Here is a 25383-nt window from a genome sequence, read left to right on the forward strand (position 1 = left end):
TGCTCCTGCAGTGCTAACATGTCCCCAGCAGAGCAAACCTGTCTGAAGAACTTCTCAGGGAGCAAGTGTTTCCTTAAAGCACTGAGAATGGCTACACAGGACAACTGAAAACTGACAGCACGTTCAAAGACAGTGCACAGAAGAAGGAACACATATCCTTGAGAAATGTAGAAAACCATGCAGCCTAATCACAGACATACAGACGCTGAATTAAATGATGGACGGCCAAGCAAAACTCTGTGACCTACAGGGAGGTTATTGAGATGTAAATATTCACGATCCTCTGGGAAGTTTGTCAATTTCTACATCCTTCCTTGATAACAGCCATGCTACAGATACACTAAGAGCCTAAAAAGTCCTAGGGTGCCAGCATTTCCAACCTGAAATTCCATCCGAAAAGAAGAACTAGAGATATTGTCAAAATTACAGTTTAAAAAATTGTAGCCTTACGATAAGTAGAAGAAAAGAAAGAAATGAAAGATACTACCAGGATAAGGACTAAACAAACAAATTCAAACACACATTTATATACAAACTACTTACAGATGGGAATAATAAATATGTCTACAAAGATAATGCCTTGCAAAAATAAATCAAAAGTATGAATCACAGTTGCTCTTGTCCATAATTCTTTATGTTTTCCAAGATTTGAGAGAATAAGTATTCTTTTTACATGAAAGTTCATTTGAAAAAGTGTCTAGAACTAAACTGAGAAAATAGGAGGAAAAGGCAACCAGGGTGAGCTTTGGGTCTGAGGCATCAGAATGAGCAGAGGCAGACAGGCATGAAGGAGGGCAGCAGGCTTAGGAGCTTCGTCTTGTCCCAAGTGTGGATTCATGACCCAAACCTCACAGAGAAGGCCTGCAAGAGTGGCAGTTTTCACACTGGGGAGTAATGGGTGGGTCAGCAGTAGGAGCTAGAGTACTGGCAGGCCCTGCCTTTTTATAACTGGGGGCTTTGAAATGAGGGCAGTTTGATAGATGGAGTTGGAGGCTCACCCTAGGATGTGGACTCTGACCAGGGAGGGCAGGGGCAACAGGGAGCATGAGAGCATGTGTCACACCTGATACAGTGCTGCAGTCTTTGTACTGGACAAGGTAAGGAAGTAATGAATCTGTAAACAGCCTGGCCCTGGTTTTTCATGCCTTGAAACCAACCGAATCGGACGGAGGGGTATTTAATGATTTATGTACTTGCAAGGGGGCATAGAGACTCTATGTGCAGGGGCAGAGAAGCTTAGTTGAAAGACTCCCCTCAAAGATAAAAAGGAGTCAAAGGCTCTGTCCTCTAAATGTGAACAAAAACTAGTGTTAGACTCAGCAGAATTGAAACCACTAAGGTTAATGATTGAATTCAACTATGTGGCTATAGGATAGCACCAGGAGTAAATCCATCACAGCTGGTGGTTTTTGAACAAGCACCATGGCCATCAGAATACAAAGGGAAAGGCACAGAATCATGGGAAATCAAAGTGGTAATACTGTGACACATGGCAGAAAGATTCAGGCAAGATGGAGCTGGATTCAGGTAGCAGGGGAAAAGGAGGTAAGTACACAATAGCTTAGGAAGCAGAGCTAATGGGATCTACCATCTGACTCATGGGAACCACCATGTGACTTATGGGAATCACCATGTGACTCATGGCATCTACCACGTGACTCATGGGATCCACCATGTCATTGGGGGCTGTGTACTTTAAGTTCCATTGCATTTGACCACTTTTTGTCTCTGAGTGTCTGTGTTCCCATAAAATGCTTATGAATGGAGAAGCATGGTGAAAGAGTGTCTCTTCCCCTAAATTTCCAGTTTTCCTGGACAATAGGTTATGACTCCTGGCTGAGATTCCTGTGGATGTTCAGGAGCTTAAGTGACAGTTGATTGGCTTTGTCACTTCTCTGTTGCTGGGATTAAATATGTGTACAAAAGCAACAGTTAAGGGAGAGAAGTTTACTTTGTTTTATAGTTGCAAGATGCACCACAGTGGAAAGTTAGGACAGCAGGAGCCTGAGAGCTGTTGTACTGACTGCAGGCAGAGAGCAGAGGAAGATGCTGGTCTTCAGATCACTTCATCCCTCTTATCCAGTCCACTGTCCCAGTCAACCACAGAGGGTGGGTCTTCCCACTTCAATCAGTCTAATCAGAAGAGTTCTGCACAGGCATGTCCCGAGGCTAACCTACATCTAGTAATGCCTTATATAATAGAGCTAATAATCAAATGATCTTCCACTTGGGTGCCTAGAGCTGAGTCTCCAGGGAGATTCCAGGTGCTGTCAAGTTGACGATCAACAAACACTAACCACCATGCAAACTATGAAGACAAGTTCTTCATTTAGACTCAAGCCTTCTTGCCATGTACTCCTAGAAGTTCAGGAAAGTAGAAATTCCACAAATATCAAAATCTGAATAACCTCCTCACTTACCAGTCAGGCATGCTAGACCAACACTTCTGAAACTGTGACCTGGACAAGTACTAGTAGCTTCATTACCTGGAAATTATCAGAAATGCAAATTTTAACTCTACTCAACCTATTCTCAGGATGAAGCCAATCACCTCCTCTCATTGGACGGCCTGGAATGGATGCTTTCTCTTCCCAGAATGGCCTCCAGGTGCAGCAAAGCTAAGTTCACAGCTAATTGCACTTGGGTGTTTGGGGCTTCCTTTTCCTGCCCTTCACAATTACCTGACTTACTAAAAAGAATCAGCGGGCCCCATCTGTTATTGACAAGGTGACCAATCCAGTCTTGAGAAAAGCAAGATTTAGAAATCACTTTAGTCTAGAAAATCATCACATAGAAGGTAGCATGTCTTACCATGCCCTGACAAAGAATCTACAAAATTCAGAAAGCTTGGTTTCTGTTGTTATTCCTATTAACAGAATGCTAAAACGGAGAAGGACTAAACAGGTGACCCAGGTGACATATAGAACAACATATTTAATTGGGGACTTTCAATTTCAGAGTTTTAGAGCAAGAAGATGTGGGATGAACAGCTGAGAGTTCCAGTGTTGATGAAGAAGTAGAAGAAACAAATGCTACCTGGGAATGGTGGGCGCCTTTGACGCCTCAAAATCCACTCCCACTAACACACCTCCATCTTGCCTCCAGACCTTAAAGCTCTGGTGGTCTGGGAGTCCCCTGGAGCTGGAAAGGATGTAAAGGTCAAGAACTCCGATTGTTGTACAACCTGAGACGTTCCAGAGCCTCATGAATTCCCTTTGATGGTTTGCTGCCCAACACTTCTGAAGAATCTGACACCTCCACTCCACAAAAGGAACAAAATTGAAAGTTGCCTGGTTTGTCACTCTAGAGTTAAGTCTGGTGAAGGCACCTTCTGTTTAGGGGACCAATGTGATGCAGGAGGTGAGGATGTATGACTGAGGTCCTTATGGTCTCTTCAGGTGCATGAATGTATGGTTGGGATCCTGATAATCTTCTCTATGTATTTATCTCTCTGTATATTTCTGTCACTTCTACTGATTCGAGTCAAAGATCTAAAAAAGAAGGGAAGTGAGCCCTCCTGGGACAACAGCTACTGGTGCCCCTGGGATGATACACAACTTCCCATAGGCTCACTGATCATGCTGGCCCATTCATGCTGTACCCCTCTACTGGCAGCAACTGTGGCTGTAAGTCGGTGCTACTGTTGCTATGGTGATGCAGGCAGGAAGGACTCCTGAGTAGTATTGTGGGTGATGGACACAGGCCCAGAAGGGGTTTTATGCAGTAGGATGGCTATGATGGATGTCTCTGGCACTGTGACCCTGGAGGAGGCTAGTGGCCTATCTATCCAAAAGACTTGATCCTGTTAGGCCTCCTTTTTTGTGAGCAGTTGGGGCTACAACCACAATAATAAACACATTGACTTTGTGCCAGGAACTGTTATTAACTTACATCTCCATCATTGTAATGGACCTCATGAGGGGAACTGCAGTAAGTGGATGCATAACATTGAAATAACCCATTATGAGGCAGGTCTTCTGGGCCAGACCTATATCTGACTTAATAAAATGATAGCCGTCAGCCCAGCCAGCCCACTACCAGATGATAACCCAAAGGAGCCACTCCAAGACAGCAGCCAAATTCAGGTCATCAGACTCCCCCGAACAGAGGAGGGACATAGCCGTGGATGTGGATAGGACTCTACCAACCCTCTTAAGGGGAAATGTACTCCAGGAACTGCCCAGGCTCTGGCTCCTCCAGTTCTGATCAACAGGAGCTCAAAGCTCAGATCCTGCAGGCAGGGTCTGGCAATCCAGAAACACCCACAGCTGTGGTAGAAGGTGGATGTGAGCAGCTTCATCTCCAGTCTTAAGCAGGAACCCAGGCCTGATTGCTGCTACCTCTGCAGTTGTGGCTGCTGCATCCTGCCCTGCTCTGGGGCTGGCTGGAAGCCTCTGGCTTCCACTCTGGGCTCCACTGCAGCTGCACTCTGCCCTTCCTAAAAGTGACTGATGCAGTCCAATGTCACACATGGAGAGGTTTATATGGAGCAGTTTTCTTCAACATGGAATCAGGTACACTAGGTTGCAGTGGTCACCTACCCAGGATGGTACAGGCCCAGTCCCTCAGCCAATGGACTTCAGCACAAAGGGCTGACCTTCTGGCCTCATCCCATTCATTTTACTGGGAGAAGGGCAAAGACATGCACACTATGAACAGTTGACATGCATTTGCCAATGCCAGTGTCCTTGGGCCCTCTTTAGAGAGAGGGGACCACTCACCTTCAAAGAAGAACACAGGAAGAAATGAAGTGACAAAAAGAAACAGGAGGCAAATGGATGGCAGTTCTTGTTTAACAAAAGACCCATACTCTGCTGTTCTCAGAAGACAAACAATTCTGTATATGGGTTGCCTCTACCTCTGAATTTTGAAAACGCCCTCACCTTCATGACCAAAGTTTCCCCTAAATCTGGCAAAGGCCCTAAATGTTCATCTAAAATTACGTTGTGCATAGAGGCTGCAAAACTCATGAACGGTAAAATAAATGTGTCCATGAGACCAATGAAAATTAGGCTAACCTCCTACCTTTTGCCCTCCTAAGGGTCAGATGCCCCCCATATTGAGATGTTCACTAGGTAAAAGTTACTAGCCGTTCCCCCATCACATTCTTGGAGACCCTGCAACAGACCCAGAGGACTATTCACAAGGCTGAACCCTTGCTCATGTCTGAGCTTGACCAAATGTTCCAGACTGGAAACCTTATGTGGACAGAGAGGATCCTGACACAGAGCTTGGAACCAACAGTGAAAGCCCATATATTGCAGTCCTCAGCACCCACTGTCACCACACCCAGCTAAACGGGGCTACAGAATATAGGTCACCCCCAGAGTCTCTAACACACTAAAGACAAAACAGACACAGTTCTTATAATGATAGTTTTCTTATTTTCTTTAGATTTATCTGTTTCACTAATCATTTAATTAATCCATACATGCTTGAACACATAAAACATTTTAAAATAATATTTGTACGATTATAAAACTTTCCAAGCTTAAAACTATAAAATCGTATGTTAAGTTACCAAATATTTTCTATTTCTTCATCTCTCTTGTCTTGATCACTCAGCAAACTTGGTTTAGCACAAATTACCACATGAATGCTAGAGCCCAGTTTTATATGCCATTCACAGAATGGTGCCATGGCAATGATGCCAGCCAGAGTGGGCTTCCAACCTCAATAAACTGTCATTTTCTTATGTTGTCTTTGTTTGTAGGAAAGACATGAAACCCTGACAATCCAAAATATCAGAAGCAGGGAGCTCATAGCCAATCTAAGCTCTACCTCCAATTCTATCAGCTAGAAATGGGACCAATCTAAGGTCACCCCGGGGAATCTCCAGGCAAAGGGTACATGTTTAATGTCACCAAGATATCGGCTAGTAGTTACTGGGTGAAGATGTTTTAGCCAAGCACAGCAGATTAATTCCAAGAATGACAGTCAAATGTTTTCCAGGCCCCAGAGACTACATAGCCTGCTCACTCTAACAACTTAACCAAGGGTTGAGGAGCCAAATCTGGACCATTAGTAGCTGGTTCCCTCAAGAATTGGAGGACTGAGGGGGATCCACAGCACTTATGGCTGCGGACTCACCCTGCGGACTCAACCTGCAGCCAGTGTGGCTCTGCTTCCTGCATCTTGAAATGCAGGATTTGGGTCTGAGAAGGCAGATCCTCTAAGACAGTGTACACAGGCCTGTGACTTCAGGATCACAGAGGATGGGCACACCTAGTTTTATTGGCATAAAAATGTTTTCCAACTTACACCACATCCCAGGATTTTGGGTGCTTCCTATCAGTCTGCATCCTCAGTAACACTTCTATTATTGGACGTTTCTGTTTATCTATTCTGGACTTGCTATCTCACTTAAAAAAAACTCTTTTTAGACAAACTCTAAGCTGGCTTTGAACTGACTATGTATCCTGGCTGACCCAAACTCACAGGGATCCTCCTGCTTCATATTCCCATGTGCCGGATTACACACATGTGCCAACATGCCTAGAATGTCTCTCCTTGAAATTTGGGTGTGTTTTACTTGTTAATGTTGGTGTTGTATATACAGTATGCTTAAGGTCTGCAATTTGGAGATTTTCTTGTTTATGAAGCTTCCTCTGGACCCTTTCCCTACTTTTAACATGCTTGCCTTTTCACACTGATTTTTACATGTCCTACCACATGAGTTCCTTCTCCATTACTAAAACACATGCCGGAGAATCAACTTAATGAAGGGGTGTATGATGGCCAACAATTGAGGCCACAGTCCACCATGACAGGTTGAGCAGCTGTCTCTATTGTATCCACCCTGAGGACACAGAGAGCAATGAATGCTTATGCTCCACACCCTTTCTCTTTGTATTCAGTCAAGGCCTATGGATTGATCAGTGCTGTTCACTCTTAAGATTTATTGTGCAACAAGCCTGACCGTAGTAATCCCTCAGGGTATCCAGAAGGTTATATAATCAAGGTGTGGTCCATTTCCTCAGGCTCTTTTGTTTTTTTTTTTTTTAGTTGTGTGTGTGTGTGTGTGTGTGTGTGTGTGTGTGTGTGTATGTGTGTGTTTGTTTTGAGACAGGGTCTCACTGTGGGCTGAAGGTGGTCTTCACCATGACAGATTCTCTGTCTCCAGGGTGTTAGAATTACAGGGTCTAACCACCACATTTGTCTGGAAATCTCCACAGACCTAAATCTATTTGTTTCTTGGGATCAAAAAGAGACTCTGACAATGGTCAGGTTAGGCCAATGTCTTTGCTCCCTTCCTGCTGCCTGCTGATTAAAATGTAGAAGTCTCAGCTGTCTCTCTAGTACCATGACTTCCTGTGTGCCCCTCATCATGACAATAATAGACTGGACCCCTGAAAATGTTAAGCCAGTCCCAATTTAAAGTTTTCCTTCATAAGAGTTGTCATGGTCATGGTGTCTCTTCATAGCAATAGAACATTGACTACGACACTGGTACTATGTCTGATCTTAAACAACTGTAACTCAACCAGGCATGATGTTAGTAGAACATCCAGGTGAGATGATGTTGGGGCTAGAAGCTCACAGAGAACCCCAACCAACAGGTACCTGTAAGGTTCATGGGCAGGGCTCTGTTTTCTTTAGTGTCCTCTTTCTGTCTATCTTACTGATTTTTATTCTCCCCATGAAGAGGGTGTAAAAATACTTTACTTCTAAGTCATCCTTAGCCTTCCCTTTAAGGCCTGAGTTTATGGGAAGAGGTTTCTTACTAGAACCTTCACCTTTGGTACATTTCTAATCTCTGGACTCTTGGGCCCTGAAGAACAAAATAAGAAACAGGTTCTCAGAAACTCTCAAAGAGAAGAAATGAAGTCCATGAACTCAGTGAAAAATTTTACTAACCCAAAGTCAAACTGGTTGGAATCAACCCTAGTCCAGTAAATTATCAGAGCATCCTCAAGAGAGAAGCTCCCAGTACTAGGGAGAAATGTTGAAATTTGAGCTTTGAATCTCATTTCACATGAAAGCGATGTGGACTGGGAGGCAGAGGCAGGAGGGCTCTAGGTTGTGTTAAGCCTGGGCTGTGCATTGAGAGCCTTTCTCAAGAGAAGAGCCGCAAGGAAGGGACATGGAAACAAGCTGTCATCTCAGGGGATGTCACTTTATATGATTTGGTGATTTAATCCTGTGAAAAGAAACTCAGATGTGGGGTGACAGTCTAATGGCAGAAGCTTGTCTAGCACAGACAAATAGAAGGACAGGAAGGAGGGAGGAAGAAGGGCCAAAGGTGAGCAATGCTGCAGGCATTCAAAGGTTAAGAATGCTATCCCTAAGGACTGGAGGAAAGCTAGGTGTCCCACACTGGAGCAAGGCTCACAGCTGACTGCAGTTCAGAAACTGGAGATGATTGTCCCTGTGTTGCTGTACAGAAAGGACTAGAAGAGTAGCAAGGACACTGGCTGTGCCCATTTCATGGGTGCTTTAGAGCATGACACCTTCCGGAGAGGTTTCCAACTAAAAATGTTCAAATGTTACCTCTCAGCTTTAAAATTTTATAGCTTAGTTAAAATCAGATTTTAATTGTTATTTCCAAATGAAGTTTTGAAGGTTATCAAGTCGTTCCTCTAGAGGGAGCACCAGGACTTGAATATTCTGACAGTGAACCTCCCCAGGCATCTCCCCAGGGGTCAAGGTTTAATATGGGAACAGTTAGTGATTTTTACACAACTCCTTTTGTTTGGGTGAGTGAGCTGTCCCTTGTGGACAACAGCTCTTTGTTTTCCTCAATGAGGAGTGTTGCTCATTTGTGAGCCATCATTAACTCAAAGTGAAATGGTTAAAAATATTTATCCTGTTAGAATAGGCTGCATCTTTTAAAAAGCTCACTAAAAAACAGCAAAGAAAACAAAACTCTGGCTTTTGAGAAGACTTATATTATGTCACATTTTTTTACCTAGCTGTAGTGCTATATGAACACTATTTCAAAGGAAAAATAAACTTAGTTTACATTGAAAAAAAAAAGGTTTCAGAGCTGCAGAGGAACAGCCTTGAAGGATGCTACTGACATGGAGACTCCAGGCTCAGCCTCAGCCCATGAAGAAGAGAACAGAACACAGAAATCTTCCTGTTCCTGCTAGCGCTGTGGCAGCCCACACCTGCCCTCCTGATGCTTGGGGAACTGAGACAGCAGAGGCTGGAGTCTGAGGCTACAAAGGGAGGCCCTGTCCTTCCTCATTACCAAGCCTAGTACAGCACAACACAGCACAACTGTGAAATCGGTCTCTCCTGCTCTTGCAGTTGCAAAGGGAAATGGGATGCAGCTTTGCACAGTTCTCAAGTTCCACCTGAGTCTCCCCTCTCCAGCTCTGAGCCCAGTCTCGCCAGTTTGTTGGATGTGAATTCTAGGATCCCAAATTCATGTGCAAAATCTTTTTCCTATAATCCAGCTTTTCCCTAAAGACACCAAGAACCAGAAGCTAAACAAAAAGCCACAGCTTCTCAAGAACTTTTTACTTCTTTCATTTTCAAGGGCCCAGGCCAACATCAAGGAGACTAAAGCTGGGGTGGGAAGAGCATGAGAAAGTCTCAGAGGTATTGGGCCTGTACTGGGAAGATCTTTTCAGATCCCCCTGGAATGCTCTGAACTCACAGATGGGATTTAGAGGTGGGACTCTTTATCCTGGTATCTAGATGTGGAAATGACACTTCAACTCCTATTTGGGGATGGCTTACCCAGGGAGCTTGACTCAGTGGTTGAGAGCATTGGACTTTTTTTCAGAGAATCCAAGTTCTATTCTAGCAAGAACCTGTCAACTCAAAACTGACAGGATCTGATGCCCTCTTTGGCTTTCTAGAGCATCAGGCATGTGAAGAGCAATGGGGCAGGGGAAGAAAAGGGGAATGGGTCAGGGAAAGCAAAGGGGTTAGAGTCAGGGAACATGAGAGGCTAAAGAGTCTCTTTTATAGCAAGCCAGGCCTACTTGGCTGTTGCTAGGTAACTGCTGGGTGGAGTGTAGAATGAATGCCAACATTAACAATAATTCTGGTACAAATGCAAATGTCTGCATCGAGTTCTCAAAAAATCCTTTGATGGTCCATTTGTTCGGACACAGCCTGGTTCCCAACCGTTTTTGCCTCAGGACCCACCTTCTTAGAAACTTGCTTGCTTGCTGAAGACTTGGCCTACTGCTCCTGCTGAATGTGGCCTGCTTCTCCCTTCTGTTCTGCAACACTGATTGGATGCTAAGATTCATTCTTAGGCATTGTGACGTTCGAACCTTTACAAAATATATTATTTTTATTCTCCTCTCTCTCTCTCTCTCTCTCTCTCTCTCTCTCTCTCTCTCTCTCTCTCTGTGTGTGTGTGTGTGTGTGTGTGTGTGTGTGTGTGCACTTGTGTACATGATTGCCACTGTGTACTATGTAGCAAAGTGTAACTTTTGGGAGGAGTTCTCTCCTTTGGACCTGATTCCAGGGATCACACTCAAGTCACCAGGCTTGGTGGCAATCTCCTTTCCTGATGAGCTTGTTGGTCCAGTCTGAGCTTTCACTGATCCCTTAGCCCCTCCCTCACCACCAACCACAAGAAAGCAATCTCTGCAGTGTTACTTTTGGTCCTATGTGACTTTCTTATGTCCCAACAACTAAACATTTTAATTAGAATTCAACATAGTAACTAAATTGCTGAATTTAATAGGAATTACAGAATGTGGGCTTTTCTGATTCTGTCTTGCTTTCCATATTCTTAATTAACAGTCTTCTATACATAGAACAGTCATCATTTGGACCTTTTTGGTTTCCTTAAGATACATTTTTAAAAAGCTTCGATGTTTAATTTGCTCCTCAAATACCAATTTTCAAACTAGGAAGTGAGTGTTCTATTAACTTCAAATGAGAACCCATTCAATAGATTTTTTAAAAACGCTTTGGAGTCATTCAAAAGCTGTTTCTACCTCCTTCTTTGCAGGCCTCAGAATTCCTGGGAGGCCTTTTGTTTATTAATGAGAAAGCAGACTATGGTGGAGCAGTGGATGCACTGACACTGTCTCTCCTCTTGCTGTGCCATCCATGCAGATGCCTGAAGCCTTGGAGGAGCTGAATGGTAGAGTTTCCTGTGTCTTCCAGAGGAGAAGAAAACACCATCCAGAATCCAGCTTTCATGTGTGGGGGCCGGAGGACAACCTTGGTTGTTACTCTACAGGTGCCGTCCACCATTTTTATAAACCGGGAGTTTTCATTGCCTCGGAATAGGACAGGTCAGCTGGGCTGGCTGGCTAGGGAGGACATGGAGTCTCTGTCTCCCCAGCAAAGGTGTGTGCCACCAAACCAGGTTTCTTTATTGTTGTTGTTTTAATTGGCTTCTTTTGTTTGGACTGAAGTTTATCGTCTGGGTTTCTGGCTCCATGGTTTCCATGTGAGCAGGAGAGGCCATAAAATGTCTGACTGACTGTGTGTTGTGTATGATTGTCCTTGAGTCTGGTATAAAAGTGAACCAGAATGTTGCTTTCTGGCTTAGTCTTCCTTGGTCACACTCAAGGCTTAAGAGGAACTTCTTGAAGGTTTAGTCACACAACAAACGTTGTATAATTCTCTAAGTCCCTGACTCTGACATCTGAGATGACTAAGAATTTACTTCCTTTCATTTTCCCCGATTTAGGTACAGTCTGGATTAGGTAGATGAAATGTGGAATAAATTACTAATACTAAAATGACTGTGTCCTTAAATTTATTAGGGCCAAACTATTGGAAAAGGCTGGATCTGGTGCAAATATTGAGACTTTTCCTTGCCTGTGATAGCCCAAAATTAGGCAGCCAATCCACAGAGGGCAGCATTTCTCCGGCTATTGAGGGCCACAGGTCCCTCTGTCTGCTGAGCCATTCTCTAGGGATTAGGGGTGACACTATTTTACTGTACTGTAGAGAAATGCCGTGAGGCGACTGTTCCTAGTTTTCCAGAGGCAGGGCACCCTAGGATGGTTCGCTCACTCTCACCACACTGAGATACAGAGGAGGTGAACGTCCTCAAGCAGAGGATCCTGGTGCTCTGTCTGCCAAGGAAGCTGCAAACCTGAGGACGTGGACTTCATGGTCATTTTCTCACGAGAAAGTAACTTTCTTTATAGCTTAATTAGACAGAAGCACCTCTAACACGTCTAAGAGTTGGATAGCTGACATGTTTCTCATTCTGCAAGGTGGTTTGGGTCACTAAGATCCAAGATATGCTATGGCTAGGGAAACAGCTTCTGGAGAGACTAGAAACAGTGGGAAACTTTTATCCTGCTTTGTCTTTAACAGAAATGAAACTGAATAAACTGTGCCTTGGCTGACTGGGCGGTGTACCCCGTGTCCAGGTTAATATGACCCTCACCTGGTACCTCAATGTACCAGACTGTAGCAGTGAATTAATTAAACAGCTTTGGCTCCTTAGTGCAGTCATGGCACCTGCCCAAGAGTTCTCTGATTTTGAGAATGAAACACACACACACACAGGCACACACACAATCAATGTCTGGACATTTCTAATCCTCCTGACAGCTACCATACACCTCCCTTCCACCCAGCATCCCAGGATTAATACCTTTTATATCTATGTTTTATCTTTGCTGCCTGTTACCTTCTGGGAAACACCCCACTCCCCCAATAGGGTCCTATTCCCTTCCACCTACATTGTAGGCTGCTTTCTCTTCTGTAGCTCTTAAATCTGACCCTTCTAACTCTGGATCATGGTAATTCTCTTCATCCTCCACTCCCTCCCAATCCCTTGCCCTGTCCTTATGTCTTTCTGTCCAAACATTGGCAATGGCAACTTGAAGCCCTCAGGGACCCTCAGGTCTGGAAGTACAACTTTTTGGGAGCCAAAATAAGACAATTATGAACACTGGATATTGATAACTTACACATACATTCTTGATATTGTATAAATCAACTATCTTTAAGAATATGGAAATTTGATCCTCCATACTACGGAGGGTAAACATCATGAAGACAATGGCAGACATTTTGCCCATGGACTCCGTTCATATGTTTCTGGACAAAACTTAGTCACATGCAAACTCTTGGTTTGAGAGGCACCTAGGAAATATAATTCATAGTTGTCAACTCTGTGCTCTATTGAAGATGTAGGAAATGGGAAGGGAAGCTAGAAAATAACAGTACAGACTCTCTCAAAATTCTATGAGGCCTGTGGGTTTGTATTTCCAGGGACCCTGGAGGCCTGCTCAAACCAGAGACCCAGGAGGCACACCCTAAACAGAGATAGTACTACCTGACTCCCAGGAGATCAGCTGTTGCCCAGCTCATAGAGCTCTACATTCCTCCAATGAGGCTGGATCCAGTCAGAGACACTCATGACAGTTAACATCAGAGATAACCATTTGGGGAGAGGCAAACCATAAACAACAGAACCCAATGCAAAATCTGCTGCTCACTCAGAGGACCTATAGGGCTCTTAACAATCATCTATAACAGGATATCTCGTGCCATCCTCTAGCCACTGAGAGAACTGCATGCAGAGGGACCACAGACAAAAGTCAGCCAAAGAACAATTCACCAATATAAATAAAAATGAATACATTTCTCTTTCAGAAAGGCATACGACCGTATGATCAAGGCAAACAACACCGAAAATGGGGACAGTCTGGCCCACGTCCCTTGACCCTTACACTAAACTGATCATACAGTTATACAGGTCGAACAATTAACATTCAGATTACAGTGAATATGTATCCCATTTGTCCTCATTGATCTGGATCACCCCATCCAGGATGATTTTACAAGATCCATTCATTGTCCTGAAAATTGCATGCTTTCCTTTTTCCTTTTGTAGTTATTGATCAGCAATCCAGTCTGGAAATGCACCATGCTTTCTTTATGCACTCATCTCGTAAGGGACCACTTGAATATTTCCAAATTCTGAATATTATAAGAGAGCTGCACTGAACATGGTGGAGAAAGGGTGTCTATACTAGGATGAGTCAACATTAGGATATGTGCCTTGGTGTTGTGTCTTGAGGTTTACCCATTACCACCTTCCTGAAGAAACTGCATTCTGATTTCCAAAGTTGCTACAGAAATTTGCATTGCAAATCTACAGGAGACTCTCAATGTTCCCCTTGCTCCTTACACAGTAGGAGGGAATTCTCTTATGTGTTACTAAACTAAGTTATGAAAGGTATGAAAAAATATCTCAGAATAATTTTGATTGGCATTTCTGTAGTGTCCAAGTATGATAAATATTTAATATGAGTTTCTAAGTCATTTAAGTTTCTTCATCTGTGAGTATTATGCTTATATATATAGCCCATTTGATTTACGTTTTTTTAAATATAGTGTTTTAGTTTTTAAAATATGTTTTATATAATCCCATTAGTGAATGTGCACAAGGAAATAATGTTTACCATTTCTGTAAATGGTCATTTAAAAAATTATTAATGACAAATTAGATAATGCTCTCTCAATGAACCCCAGAATTGGCAGACAAGTTGTAAATAATAGAATTCATTACAAAAGTCCAGGACAGGGACTGGAGACATGGACCATCTGTTTGAGAATTTGAATCCCAGAGGACCTAAGGGGCAATTAACAATTCTCTGTCACATCACATCCCAGTGAAATCCACTGCCCTCTGCTGGCCGCTGGCAGAATTGCATGCAAACGAATATGGGGAGGTGGGAGGGAGAGGACAGGCACTTGGGGTAGCACCCACATAGAGGTGGGCGTTCTGGGGAGAGAATAGGGGTTTTCTGGGATGAAACTGGAAAGGGGATAATATTTGAAATATAGATAAAAATATCACTACAAATTACAAAAAGAAATAATTCAAAACTGTAAGACCTCCGCCCAAAAGAGGCTATGATATATATCAAAATGAACTCAGCAAAGCATCATTATGAATAACAACAAACAAACCAACAACAAAAATAGTAGAAATGTTCATTCCTCTAAAATTGGTGGAATTCATTAAATGTGCAGTCAGAGTTGATGCTATATTTCAAGGAATCCACAGGCATCAAAATCTGTGTCCTGAACATTTTATATTCCCGTACTGAATGTTTGTATTTCCTCTAATGTATTAGAGAAATACTTCTGTGTTTGTCATTATAAAGGAAGCTAAATTTTCTGTGAGCACAGGGATAAAGCAAGGATATTTTTCATCATGAAGGGGGTTCCACAGAGCATGACACACTGTCTACATCAAGAGCACAGTTTCCTGTGCAGCTCTGGCTGGCTGTGAACTGATGGTGAAGCCTACGCTGCATGAGACTTGCAGAAAACCACTGTTGCCTTACACTTGTGCTGTTACAGGAGGAAGAACCACACACGACTCAGGACGGCCTTGTGAGTGAAGGGTTAAAGGTCACATTTTTATTTATAAACAAACATTAATTTATTCAAGAACATTTTAAATTGGGGAGTCAATGAGTTCAATGTATATAGCCTTAGGAATATTAATTAATTAATATTAATTACATACACTAAAGTTAACAAATGAATAACAAAACTTCAAAAAAAAAACAAATAAAACCAAATGCATAAAACAACCAAACTTCAAACTCAAAACCAAATATAACAAGTAAATTAGTCAGCATTCAATTAATGCTGATTTTTCAACATGTAACTCCAGCCTGTTGCTGGCCATGCAAACACAGCAGAACGGCAGGGAAGATGGTAAAAATCTCTTCAAGAGGAATGTCGACCTGCCTCATACGGGGTGGTTGGTTGTTGATGGACAAGTCGTCAAAGGGTTAAACGTGAGGCGTGATCCATGCCACATCTCAAGGTCTTTCAAATTCAGCCCAAGATTGGAACGGTTACAAGGACGGAGATGCGGCAGGTGTTGTCAATCTTTGCACCCTCAGTGCTCCTGGTGGACAGGTCTGTCTCTGAGAGCTGTAGGCCTGGTCTGGGCCACGGGAAAGCGTCTGCTGGAGTGTTTCATACCTAGGGGTGGAAAAGGCCTGGTGAGGACCTGCCATGTCACTTCTCCCATACACAGCACACAATTCAGCAGGATAATCCAGGATGATCTTTCATCTGAGGTCATTTTCTCATGCCCAAGACAGAAGGGTAAGAGATCCCACAGGCCTGCATATTTTCCCAGCTTTTAAAACTGCTAATAATTGAACACTGAACAGCAGATAACTCCAACCGCCCACATACATTTTAATATCATGTAGCAATGTCTCAATGTCAGATGAGGAGAGATGTGAACAACCTAGAAAACAATAGGAAGGCCTTGGAAGCTTGGCCATCACTGAAATGAAGACTATTATTATTCCTCCAGTGCAGGAATATGCCTGGGGTCCACCTGACAACCTTACTATCTGCAAAGACCCAGAGAAACAATATCTCAAGAAGTACATGCACACTGAAGTGATATTATATATGGGAAGAATAGACTGCATGGAAATCTTGCCAAGAGAAGGCATTGAACTCTAAAGGAGATACTCATGCAGAAAGTAAACTATACCACTCTTTTGTTTATGGGTATCATAAACTATTTGTGGGGAGATTTAAAGGCACTGGGCTCAGATAATACAAGAGAGCTCAGACTGGAGGGATCAGTACACAATAGCCAGAATCTCTATGGATCACATACACTTCATGGATGGAATTTCTTTTAAAATGGACAGGAATAATATTCTGAGCTGCTCCTAGCTGACAGATGCTGAGAACTATGATGAAATTCACACACCCAATAAGACAGTTCATAAGCACAGGGAATCTACTTGGGTCCTCTCATCCTGTGCTTTCAAATCATCTCAGTGACACCGAAATGATGCTGCATCTTCTCAGCCACTAAAGTGTATTCCCCTGAAAATCAGGAATTAGAAATGTGACATCTAGGCCTGTTAGCCAAGCCTGCTTAGCAAGTTCACAAGGCTGTGCACAGGAGGCTGATTTCAGGCAACAGAGCACTGGGTGGGGGCAGGTGAGCCTCTTCTGTCCTCTGCTCACTGTTTCCCAGTGCATGCAAAGTGAGCTGCATTTTTCAATATGAGGTCCCTTTAGGATACAGTACCTGACAGGGCAGCCAAACTACCAGCACAAACAGCTAGGAAATCTCCATAACCACAATCCAAGGTAAAACGTGTAATGGGATACTATCAGATATAATTCGAGTGAGATAAGGCTGACTGATTCAAAGCCAAATGCTGGCAGGTATAATCAAACTCAGCCACAGTCCATGGAAATGCTGGACAACATTGTACCTTTCCACTTTCTGACTGGTGGACTTCTGGATAATTTTGCTTCATGGCTGCTCTGAGGTGAACCACTACAACACTAATGTGCCACAGTTTCTCTGCTGACACCTACTTCTTGTTCTGGAATCGCTGTGTCAAAGGTTGAACTTTCACAAGAGTTGTACATGGCTTCTCACAGGGCTACCCATTTGACACCTCCAGCGATGTCTAAGGGTCATCACTTTCTAAACCCTCCTTGCAGATGATTTTCACTCAGATCAAATGATTTTGAATAACAATGGTTAAGAGTGCCACAACCCAACACAGGGTGAGTGCTGTGGACTATTTTGAGCCTAAGGTTCTGTCTGAGGCAAAGATGTGATTCCACCTCAGCATAACTCCTGGACATCTTCTACCTCCAGATGCAACTCTAAGCAAATTAATCTTTCAATTAACAATTTCCAGAGAAAACTCCAAAGCCAAGGTATATTCAACCAAGTTTAGGCGATTCTGGAGAGAAAGTGGTGGCAGGTAACGATTAACATAACCAGGATGTTGAGAAGACACAACAAGCACGTGACCTTCCAGTGTTACTGCACACCGAGAGCAAAGGAGGCAGAAGAGCCCTGAGTCATCACTTTCCACACTCAGGTACATGGATTTCACATAGCAGCCTCTCCTCACATCCCTGTACCCTATTCCTGAGATTTCTCCAAGTAATGTCAATGTTGATGAATAGTTTTCCCACTGTAATAATTCCAATAGTAATCAAACCCCATTAAGAACAGTTTAAAACTAATTGGAAACATTGCGTTTCCTCTTCTTCTCTCTTTTACATTTCTATATGTGTACATATAGACTAATACAATATATATAAATATGTGTCTGTGTTCAGAAACTTGTTGTGTTCACACACACACACATATGCACAAACACACATATACACACACTTCTATATGTAAGCACCCATACCGCAAACACTTAAAACAAGCAACTCCCAATGTAACATATGTACCATAGCCATAACCATGTTCACACATCTGTGCCCAACGACACAAACACACACACACACATACACACACACACAGAGTCAGAGAGAAATGGAGAGGGGGAGGGAGGGAAGAAGGGAGGGAGAGAGAGAGAGAGAGAGAGAGAGAGAGAGAGAGAGAGAGAGAGGACAGAAATCACAAGTGAGAAGCAGAAAAGAATGAGGAGGCCATCCTTCTGGAAGCACAGTTGTTGAATACAGATTAGGCAAAGGAAATGTGTCAAGTGAGAGCGTAGACACTGCTATCCATCAGTTATAGAGTAAACCTGTGTAGGGAATGCACTTCTTGGGCACACGAGGTTGAGAGAGTTGGAGAAAAATTTCCCTCTAACCCTCACATATCTCACACAAACCCTCACCCTGAGAGAAGCCTTTCTTACATCCCTGTTCATCCAGTCAGCTCCAGGACATGAGACACAGGAAAGAACACTAAAACACTGACATAGAACAGGACTGACACACTGCTTCTCAAGCTCTGTCACTGTAAACCATGATTTGGACAGGCAGAAGGGACCATTTTCAATGTACAGGGAAAAGGAGAGAAAGTCCACAAGCCCCATCATAATTGAAAGTGAGAGCCATTCTTTGGCAATTGAACTGAACTCTAATCAGTTCTGTGCACTACAAAGATGGCTACCACATGGCATCCCTCTAGCATAATGGCATGTAAGTGTGCAATGTGTGATCAACAGATCCCCCTTAAGGAAATGCATTTTCTAGTTGAGCAGGAGGACTTGGTTGTCAATCCTCCAGTTTCTTGCATGAAGCTAGGATCACAGAAAGTTTTGTAAATGGGCAAAGAAATGAACAACTGGATGAGTCCTAGGAGAGTGTCTGGATAAGTTAGAGAAAGGTTAAATTGGTTTGACTTGGTTTATGCTGAGATATCAGGAAAACCTGCCCTTGATGTTTCATTCACCCTACCTGAGGCTGCTTGTTACATGGATTTTCATACTGGCTTCCCCACAGAACCTTGTTGTTTCCTTAGTGGATTCTTCCAGTGCAATCTGATCCCTTAGAAGCCCTTTGTACTCATTCCATGCTCTCTGGGCATTGTTCTTCAGCTCAAAACACTCAGTTAGGAGGGGGCAGAAGCTGCGGCTGAGACACAAAGAAAAAATGGTGAATCCCAGCCAGTCTCCAACTTCCTCCCACTTCTCCAAGTCCATTCCTCCTTCTAGGATCCTGATCCGAAGAGAGCCCCAGATTATAGTCCACGTCCACAGTAGCCATGGAGCATAACCTAGAGACAGGTCAAATGGAGAAAAGAGCAACATTCCAGAAGACTCAGGGCACTTCTCAAAAACCTGACACCATTGATTCAAGTTTTTCCCAGAAGAGGACTTAATCATTATGTGTGCTTATATGTCCTTTTTATTAGAATGTCCCTTGGAGGCCAATATTTCTGTGTCCTGTATGTCTTAGAGCCTTCCTTAGAGACAGGCTTCCTGGTCTGCTTCAAACACTATAAAGCCTGATCCTCACTTTATTTCAAAGATAAGAATGGGCTGACATATGCTTGCCTAGTGCTGGGGTCACAACCTTGTAAGTTACTCACCAGTACCAGTCATTTTCCAGTGTAAGGTTTTTACATTTGACCAAAGCGGTATTGATCTGCTCGCTCATTTTCTTCATGTCGGTCATCACTTCCTCGTGCTGCATCATGAGCATCTCGGACTCAAACTTGTTCCTGTGGCAGGGCGTGGTCCAAGGATCAAATAACATTATGAATGAAGGATACAAGAATTATATGAATTTAGACTGAATCCTGAACTACCCCAGCCTAGGACATGCCACACCCTTGCTCCTTGGTACTGGGTCCATTTGGTATTTATTAAGTTTATTATTATGGCCGCAGGGACAGCAGTGCCAGGAAACAAAAGCAGGGAGCTGATTTGATTGAGCTCCCTGACAGGGTTTGAAGGAATAGACTAGCTTGCCAAGAACATTCGAGGGTCCTGTGCCACCATCCAGGCTCCAACTTAAACCCATGAAGCCTATTCTCCTGTTCTTAGGTAACAATTCTCAATCATAGAATCTATTGCTACATGAAAACCCAAAGGAACATGGACAGTATTTACAGGGAAAAGAATTTATAACACACACCAGGAGATTCCCATGTGTGTCCACCTGACCAGATGTGAAATGTTGTACTGTTCAAAGTGAGGCTCTCAGCCACATCATTATCATGCCATGGAAATTGACATAGGATAATTCTCAGGCCAAATCAGAACACAGAATACCCATATCTTAAGTTATACACACAAACGCACTCACACATGCATACACACACACAAACTCACACAAAACTCTCTCTCTCTCTCTCTCTCTCTCTCTCTCTCTCATACAATTAGAATGCCAAATAAATACAAGAATGTGGCATTATCTCAAAATACAATCAATAAAATCAGAGAAAAGCAATGATAACCTGTTGACAGTGCAGTCACACACGTGAGGCAGCAAGAGGGATTAGGCCCCTCCAGCTCTTCACAGGACCTATTGAACCCAAAGCACCTCCACGTCAATTACAACAATGATTGCTCATAATCAGAGCACCTAGAAATTCCCACAACCCAACACCTGTCCAGGCTACTTAAACCACACACTGAGAGCTCACACACTACTACCCTCATTCCCAGTATGTAACTGAGGCCACAGGCTATGATTTACGTTTGTAGGAATTAAAATAGCCTGTGCCACCATCTCATTCCCATCTGATCTTCACATTCTGATGCAATCAGGAAAGTGATTTTGACCATGAGCCCACCCTGGAGTTGTAGCCTACTGTGATGTGAGGAAATGTGGATTTAACAGAACTTGCATTGTGACTACCTGTCATTTAAATTCTTTCCAGGGTAATCCGCCAGGATTCTCCTGAGTTCATCTCTCTCCTTTTGCATCTTGTGGAGGGCAATTTTGAGGTTCTCCAAACGCTTCATTCTCTCCTCTTCAACAGGTGTCGTGGAGGGTTGGGATGATGCCTTCTGATTAGACTCTGTAGGTAGATAAACACCAGTAAACAGGCATATATGTGGACATAGTGTCAAGAAAAACTATGCTTACTCTAAAACAGAAGTCTGAGGATGAACAGTTCTACAGATATAGTGAATCCCTGACGGAGCAAGAAAGCTATCTTTAAGCTGAACTCAGCTCAGTCCCTGTTCCCCACCATCATAGACATATGGTGACATATGCCATCATAGATATAGACCACACCTCCTACAGCCATTCTTCTGCACTGAAATTCTAAAGCTGGCCTAAAGAAGAAGAATTCGAGGACCTTCTAAGCTAATGTATGATGTGAGGCAGGTAAGTCCTTGAGTCCAAACTGTTTAACATCTTGAATCCCTAGTCACGTGTGTTCAAGTACAAAGTAACTGAGACCATGATATATGACCAGGAGAGTATCCCTCTTGGCATCAATTACCCATGTAGTCTACAGGACACAGCTGAGAATGAAGTGCTTCAACAGCCTATCCTGAGAGAGACACTTTGTTATTCTTACAGACACTCATCCTGGTATTCTTTGACACTGCCCATGACACTAAAGAGATCCAAGGAAAGCCCCTTGACATATAACAGTTCTTGGTTCTCTGTCAAACTAATGATCAGAAATTGTTGTGTCTGGGTCTGCCATTTAGGAAAACTGAGGCTCAAAATCATACATCCTACTCCTGGAAGGACCAGCTCAAGCCAACCTCCTCCAGGAAGCTCCCCTGCCCTGCCCAGTACTCACGTGACCTCCTCAAGGACCTTTCCATTCGTCTTGTTCTCCAACGTGATAGAAGGCTGGCCTCCCTCTGCCTTGGTCTGGTCTCTGCATGGATATGATTGTCCCTCCAAAAGAGACTGAGGATCCTGGAGAACATGCCTCCTCGGGAACCCATTAGGAAATGAACGGAAATCGCTCAGGCATTTGGTGTCACCACAACACTGCTGACATCACAGAAGATTCTAGTGTCTCCTGGATACAAGAGAATTTCCAGGGAAGACACTACCGGTGATGTTACTGGGAAATGCCATAGCTTACTTGCTAACTACCTCCACCCAGACTGACCAGGTTCTGCAGTGGCTTTCCCAGAGACTCACTTTTGAGCGAGGGAACATCCATTCGCACACTCTCCTTCCAGAGCTTCAGAGTTGTCACTGCTTCATTACAACTCAGTTGCTGAGGAGAGGGAGAGTTGTATCAGGCCTTGAAACGGATAGAACATATTTGTTAATAGCCAAAGATCTAAAGACCTTGGATGATGAATATTCTTCTTCCTGAAATGTATAAACCCAGGGTCCAGGGTCCATGTGTGTGACATATAATCCAATTCCCACAGTTTATACTGTTCCCTAGAGGCCAATATTTCTTTTCCTACACCCTTAAATATATGCAAGTTGGAGAATGTTGTTTCATAGAGTGTGCCTTGGGAGGAGAAATGGTTTCAATATATTCACCCATGTTTTTTCCTGAAATCTCTGTCTTACAATCCCATTTTGTGCAATGGAACCTCGCTTTTCCTGGCAACATAGGTGCTCACATCTAGGGCAAACATCAAATTGTAAACTTTCTGTCCATTCTTAAAAGTTAAAATCCCCAAAAGTGAGGGACCTGAGACCCAAGCGAGAGCCATGGAGGGGCAGAATGCAGAGGTGCTGCTGGCCAAGGAAGAGCAGGAGGAAGCAGAGAAGCTGTAGCACATCATGGTGCACAGGAGCTAGAACTGGAGTTTGACCTGGGCAACCTGCTGGCTTCACTCAGAGGAACTACTGGGTGCTTAACCATCATTTATAACTTGGTTTCTGGTGCCCTCATCTGGCCACCGAGGGAACTGCATTCAGAGGAACCACAGACAAAAGTCATCCAAAGAACCATTCACCAAAATAAGTAAAAACGAATACATTTTTCTTTCAAAAAGACATACAAATGTATGGGCAAGTCAAACAAAACCCAAGGAAACACAAGAAATGAAATATTTCACAACAACCCAAGAGTGCAAGAAACAGCATAAAAACAATCTCTTAAACCTATAAAAATTCTATACGTATTTCTTGAAATAGCAGTTGCAGTAAGCAACCAGGCTGCAATGCTCTTATAAGTTCCATAGCCTCATCAACCCTTCGTAACAATCTCCACCTATTTGATTCTTCCTTAATTACAAATATGTGTGAGTTAGAATCCTGCATCTCTCTGTGATCGAACTGTAAACTGTAGCCAATGTAACACTGGCAATCATTAACCACAATCTTTAAGTTTCCCTTATAACACCTGAGCACAGCCATAACTTTGGAAAGCAAAACTCACCCTCCACCAAACTATCTATCCTCCAAAATCCAGTCTCTCCAAAACAACAAGTCCATTCCTCATGCTATAAAGTATGACGGCCAAGCCTTGCATATGAACGAACGATGCTGCAGGCTCTAATACCCCAACAAAGAGACATTGCCCTAAATTCTTTTATAAGTCCGGTTTCCATGATAAGAGTTATATTCAAATAGTATCCCAATCTAGACCTGTTCCCCTGGGTTGGCTCATGCCACGTGTTGTCTAGAATGACTCCAGTTTTAAGCCAACTTTCTGTTACCAATGTTACAAATTTTTAACCATACCCAATAACTTAAAAGCCAGTAACCTATAGCCAAGACATGTAGAGCGTATTATACATTTAAAACCAAACAGAAAAAATGAAGTGATTACACATATCTTTAGTATTTAGATCAAACACCATTCTTACTTTTTGTAGCTGTCATTTTTAAAAGAAGTACCTTATTACCTGTTGAATCCAGTAATCACAATCTAAGATTTTTCTAAGAGAAACAGACATCAGCTCCATTACCATAGAAGCTTTGAAGCTGCTGGCACCTTGAAGGCCAGCTAGTGTAGACATTTAGCCAGCCCCCTGGGGAGCTTCCCCAGTGGACAGACCTATGCTCCTAGCTACATTCCTCCATTGAGGCCGGATTCAGTCACAGACACGCATGATAGTTAACACCAGAGATAAACAGTTATCTAGGATGCAGGGCTCCAAAGGTCAATTGAAACTGTTTTTATTTATTTGTTTCTTTCTTGAAAGGACTTAAAACTAAATCAAGGGGGGAATCAACCAGCATTTAAAGTTTTCACCATTTTTTCTCTTAAACATGAAACACAGAACATTCAAGCAACGAGAAGCAAAAACCCAGACATAAATTGACATCCGTGGACAGCTTGGTGCACCAAGGACAGACAATAGACATAGAGGGAAGGAGCTAGATGGTGTCCCACCAAAAGGTCCCAGATATCGTACTTAAAGGACCCAGAACCAGATATAAGCACTTCTCCAATAGGAGCCAGCAAGCAGCCAGGACGTCTGCCGCCCTCCTTCTGTCCCCAGGAGAGCTCCAAAAAAGCTTAAGCTCATTTTCCTTCTTTCACCAAAGCATCTGTGGAGAGTCCAGAAGGACTGTTTTTCTCTTAAACCCATTTTCTCTCTTGTCTAGGGTATAACCGGTCTCTAGTCAGGGTCCAAAGACTAAAAGAATGTATGAGCATTGACATCACTTCTTTAGGTTTTAGCATAACTCTAAAAGAACACATACACAAAAAACATCTTATCATCATTACCTTGTCGCTTTTTACAAGGTTTACTCACCACTAGCCCAAATCTTTATTTTTCGTTGCACGTGATTTCAATTCTGGTGGTCCTTCTGGATCTTGATTACTGGAGGCCTTTTGTGGCCCATTTTCCCCACTATATCCCTCCTTTTTCACCGGCCGGATTCCTGGCATGATCTCATTGAGTTGTCCTCTCCAATCCCAGTGGAACCTCCATTTGGGACTCCTGCATCATTACCACACTAGAACCGGTCGTGGGCCTGCGAGAAAGCCGTCCAGGCTTTACTGAGATTTCCTTATATACAAGAGGCAAAAGCAGTGGAAAAGTACTAGACACGTCTCAAAGTAGCAGTTGGAAGACCCCAACCAGGAACCAGGAAATAACGTCCTGGAAAGTCCCCACCCCAAAACAGGGGCAAGAGCAGCTGCCAAGGTCATCAACAACCTCTTGCCACAGCAAGCTGAAAGGCTCAGCCAGGGGGAAGGGAAATACCCCAAGGTAGGGCCCAACACTTGTGTTTATAGCAAGATAAAAAGAGAGTTTTTTACAGAAAACATCAACCGCAAATCGTATTCAGTAAGTTAGGGTTAGTATTTGGTTTATTTTAGTAGTG

At 43.2% G+C, this 25383-nt stretch overlaps 1 protein-coding gene across 9 annotated transcripts; it reads right to left on the reverse strand.

Moving 5' to 3' along the window:
• Positions 1 to 15285: 15285 nt before the first annotated feature.
• Positions 15286 to 25144, reverse strand: LOC148000882 (disks large homolog 5-like). 9 transcript variants are annotated; one of them, XM_087586817.1, is made up of 7 exons: positions 24807 to 25137; positions 22276 to 22381; positions 21923 to 22150; positions 21019 to 21181; positions 19745 to 19876; positions 19111 to 19287; positions 15286 to 15894 (listed from the first exon to the last, which is right to left on the reverse strand). In XM_087586817.1, the coding sequence occupies exons 3-7, from the start codon at positions 22071 to 22073 to the stop codon at positions 15765 to 15767; spliced, it is 753 nt and encodes a 250-aa protein (XP_087442943.1). In that variant the 5' UTR covers positions 22074 to 22150; positions 22276 to 22381; positions 24807 to 25137; the 3' UTR covers positions 15286 to 15764. The 9 variants fall into 9 exon arrangements, with proteins under 9 accessions (XP_087442943.1, XP_087442938.1, XP_087442944.1 ...); XM_087586812.1 differs by having other exon boundaries at positions 21923 to 22057; positions 22276 to 22354; positions 24807 to 25100; XM_087586818.1 differs by having other exon boundaries at positions 22276 to 22354; positions 24807 to 25072.
• Between the last annotated feature and the right edge of the window lie 239 nt (positions 25145 to 25383).

The sequence above is a fragment of the Rattus norvegicus genome, chromosome 15, assembly GCF_021556685.1.
Source record: "Rattus norvegicus strain SHRSP/BbbUtx chromosome 15, alternate assembly SHRSP_T2T, whole genome shotgun sequence".
NCBI lineage: Eukaryota > Metazoa > Chordata > Mammalia > Rodentia > Muridae > Rattus > Rattus norvegicus.

What these genes read in the sequence shown, in the direction of transcription:
- LOC148000882 (XM_087586811.1), bottom strand. Translation starts at nt 22,297, where the DNA reads ATGGATGTTCCCTCGCTCAAAA. An exon ending in GGATGTTCCCTCGCTCAAAA is followed by an intron (nt 22,061 to 22,275) that starts GTGAGTCTCTGG and finishes TGGGTTCCCGAG; the next exon opens with GAGGCATGTTCTCCAGGATC. An exon ending in CATGTAACAAGCAGCCTCAG is followed by an intron (nt 15,895 to 19,110) that starts GTAGGGTGAATG and finishes TTCCACCCCTAG; the next exon opens with GTATGAAACACTCCAGCAGA.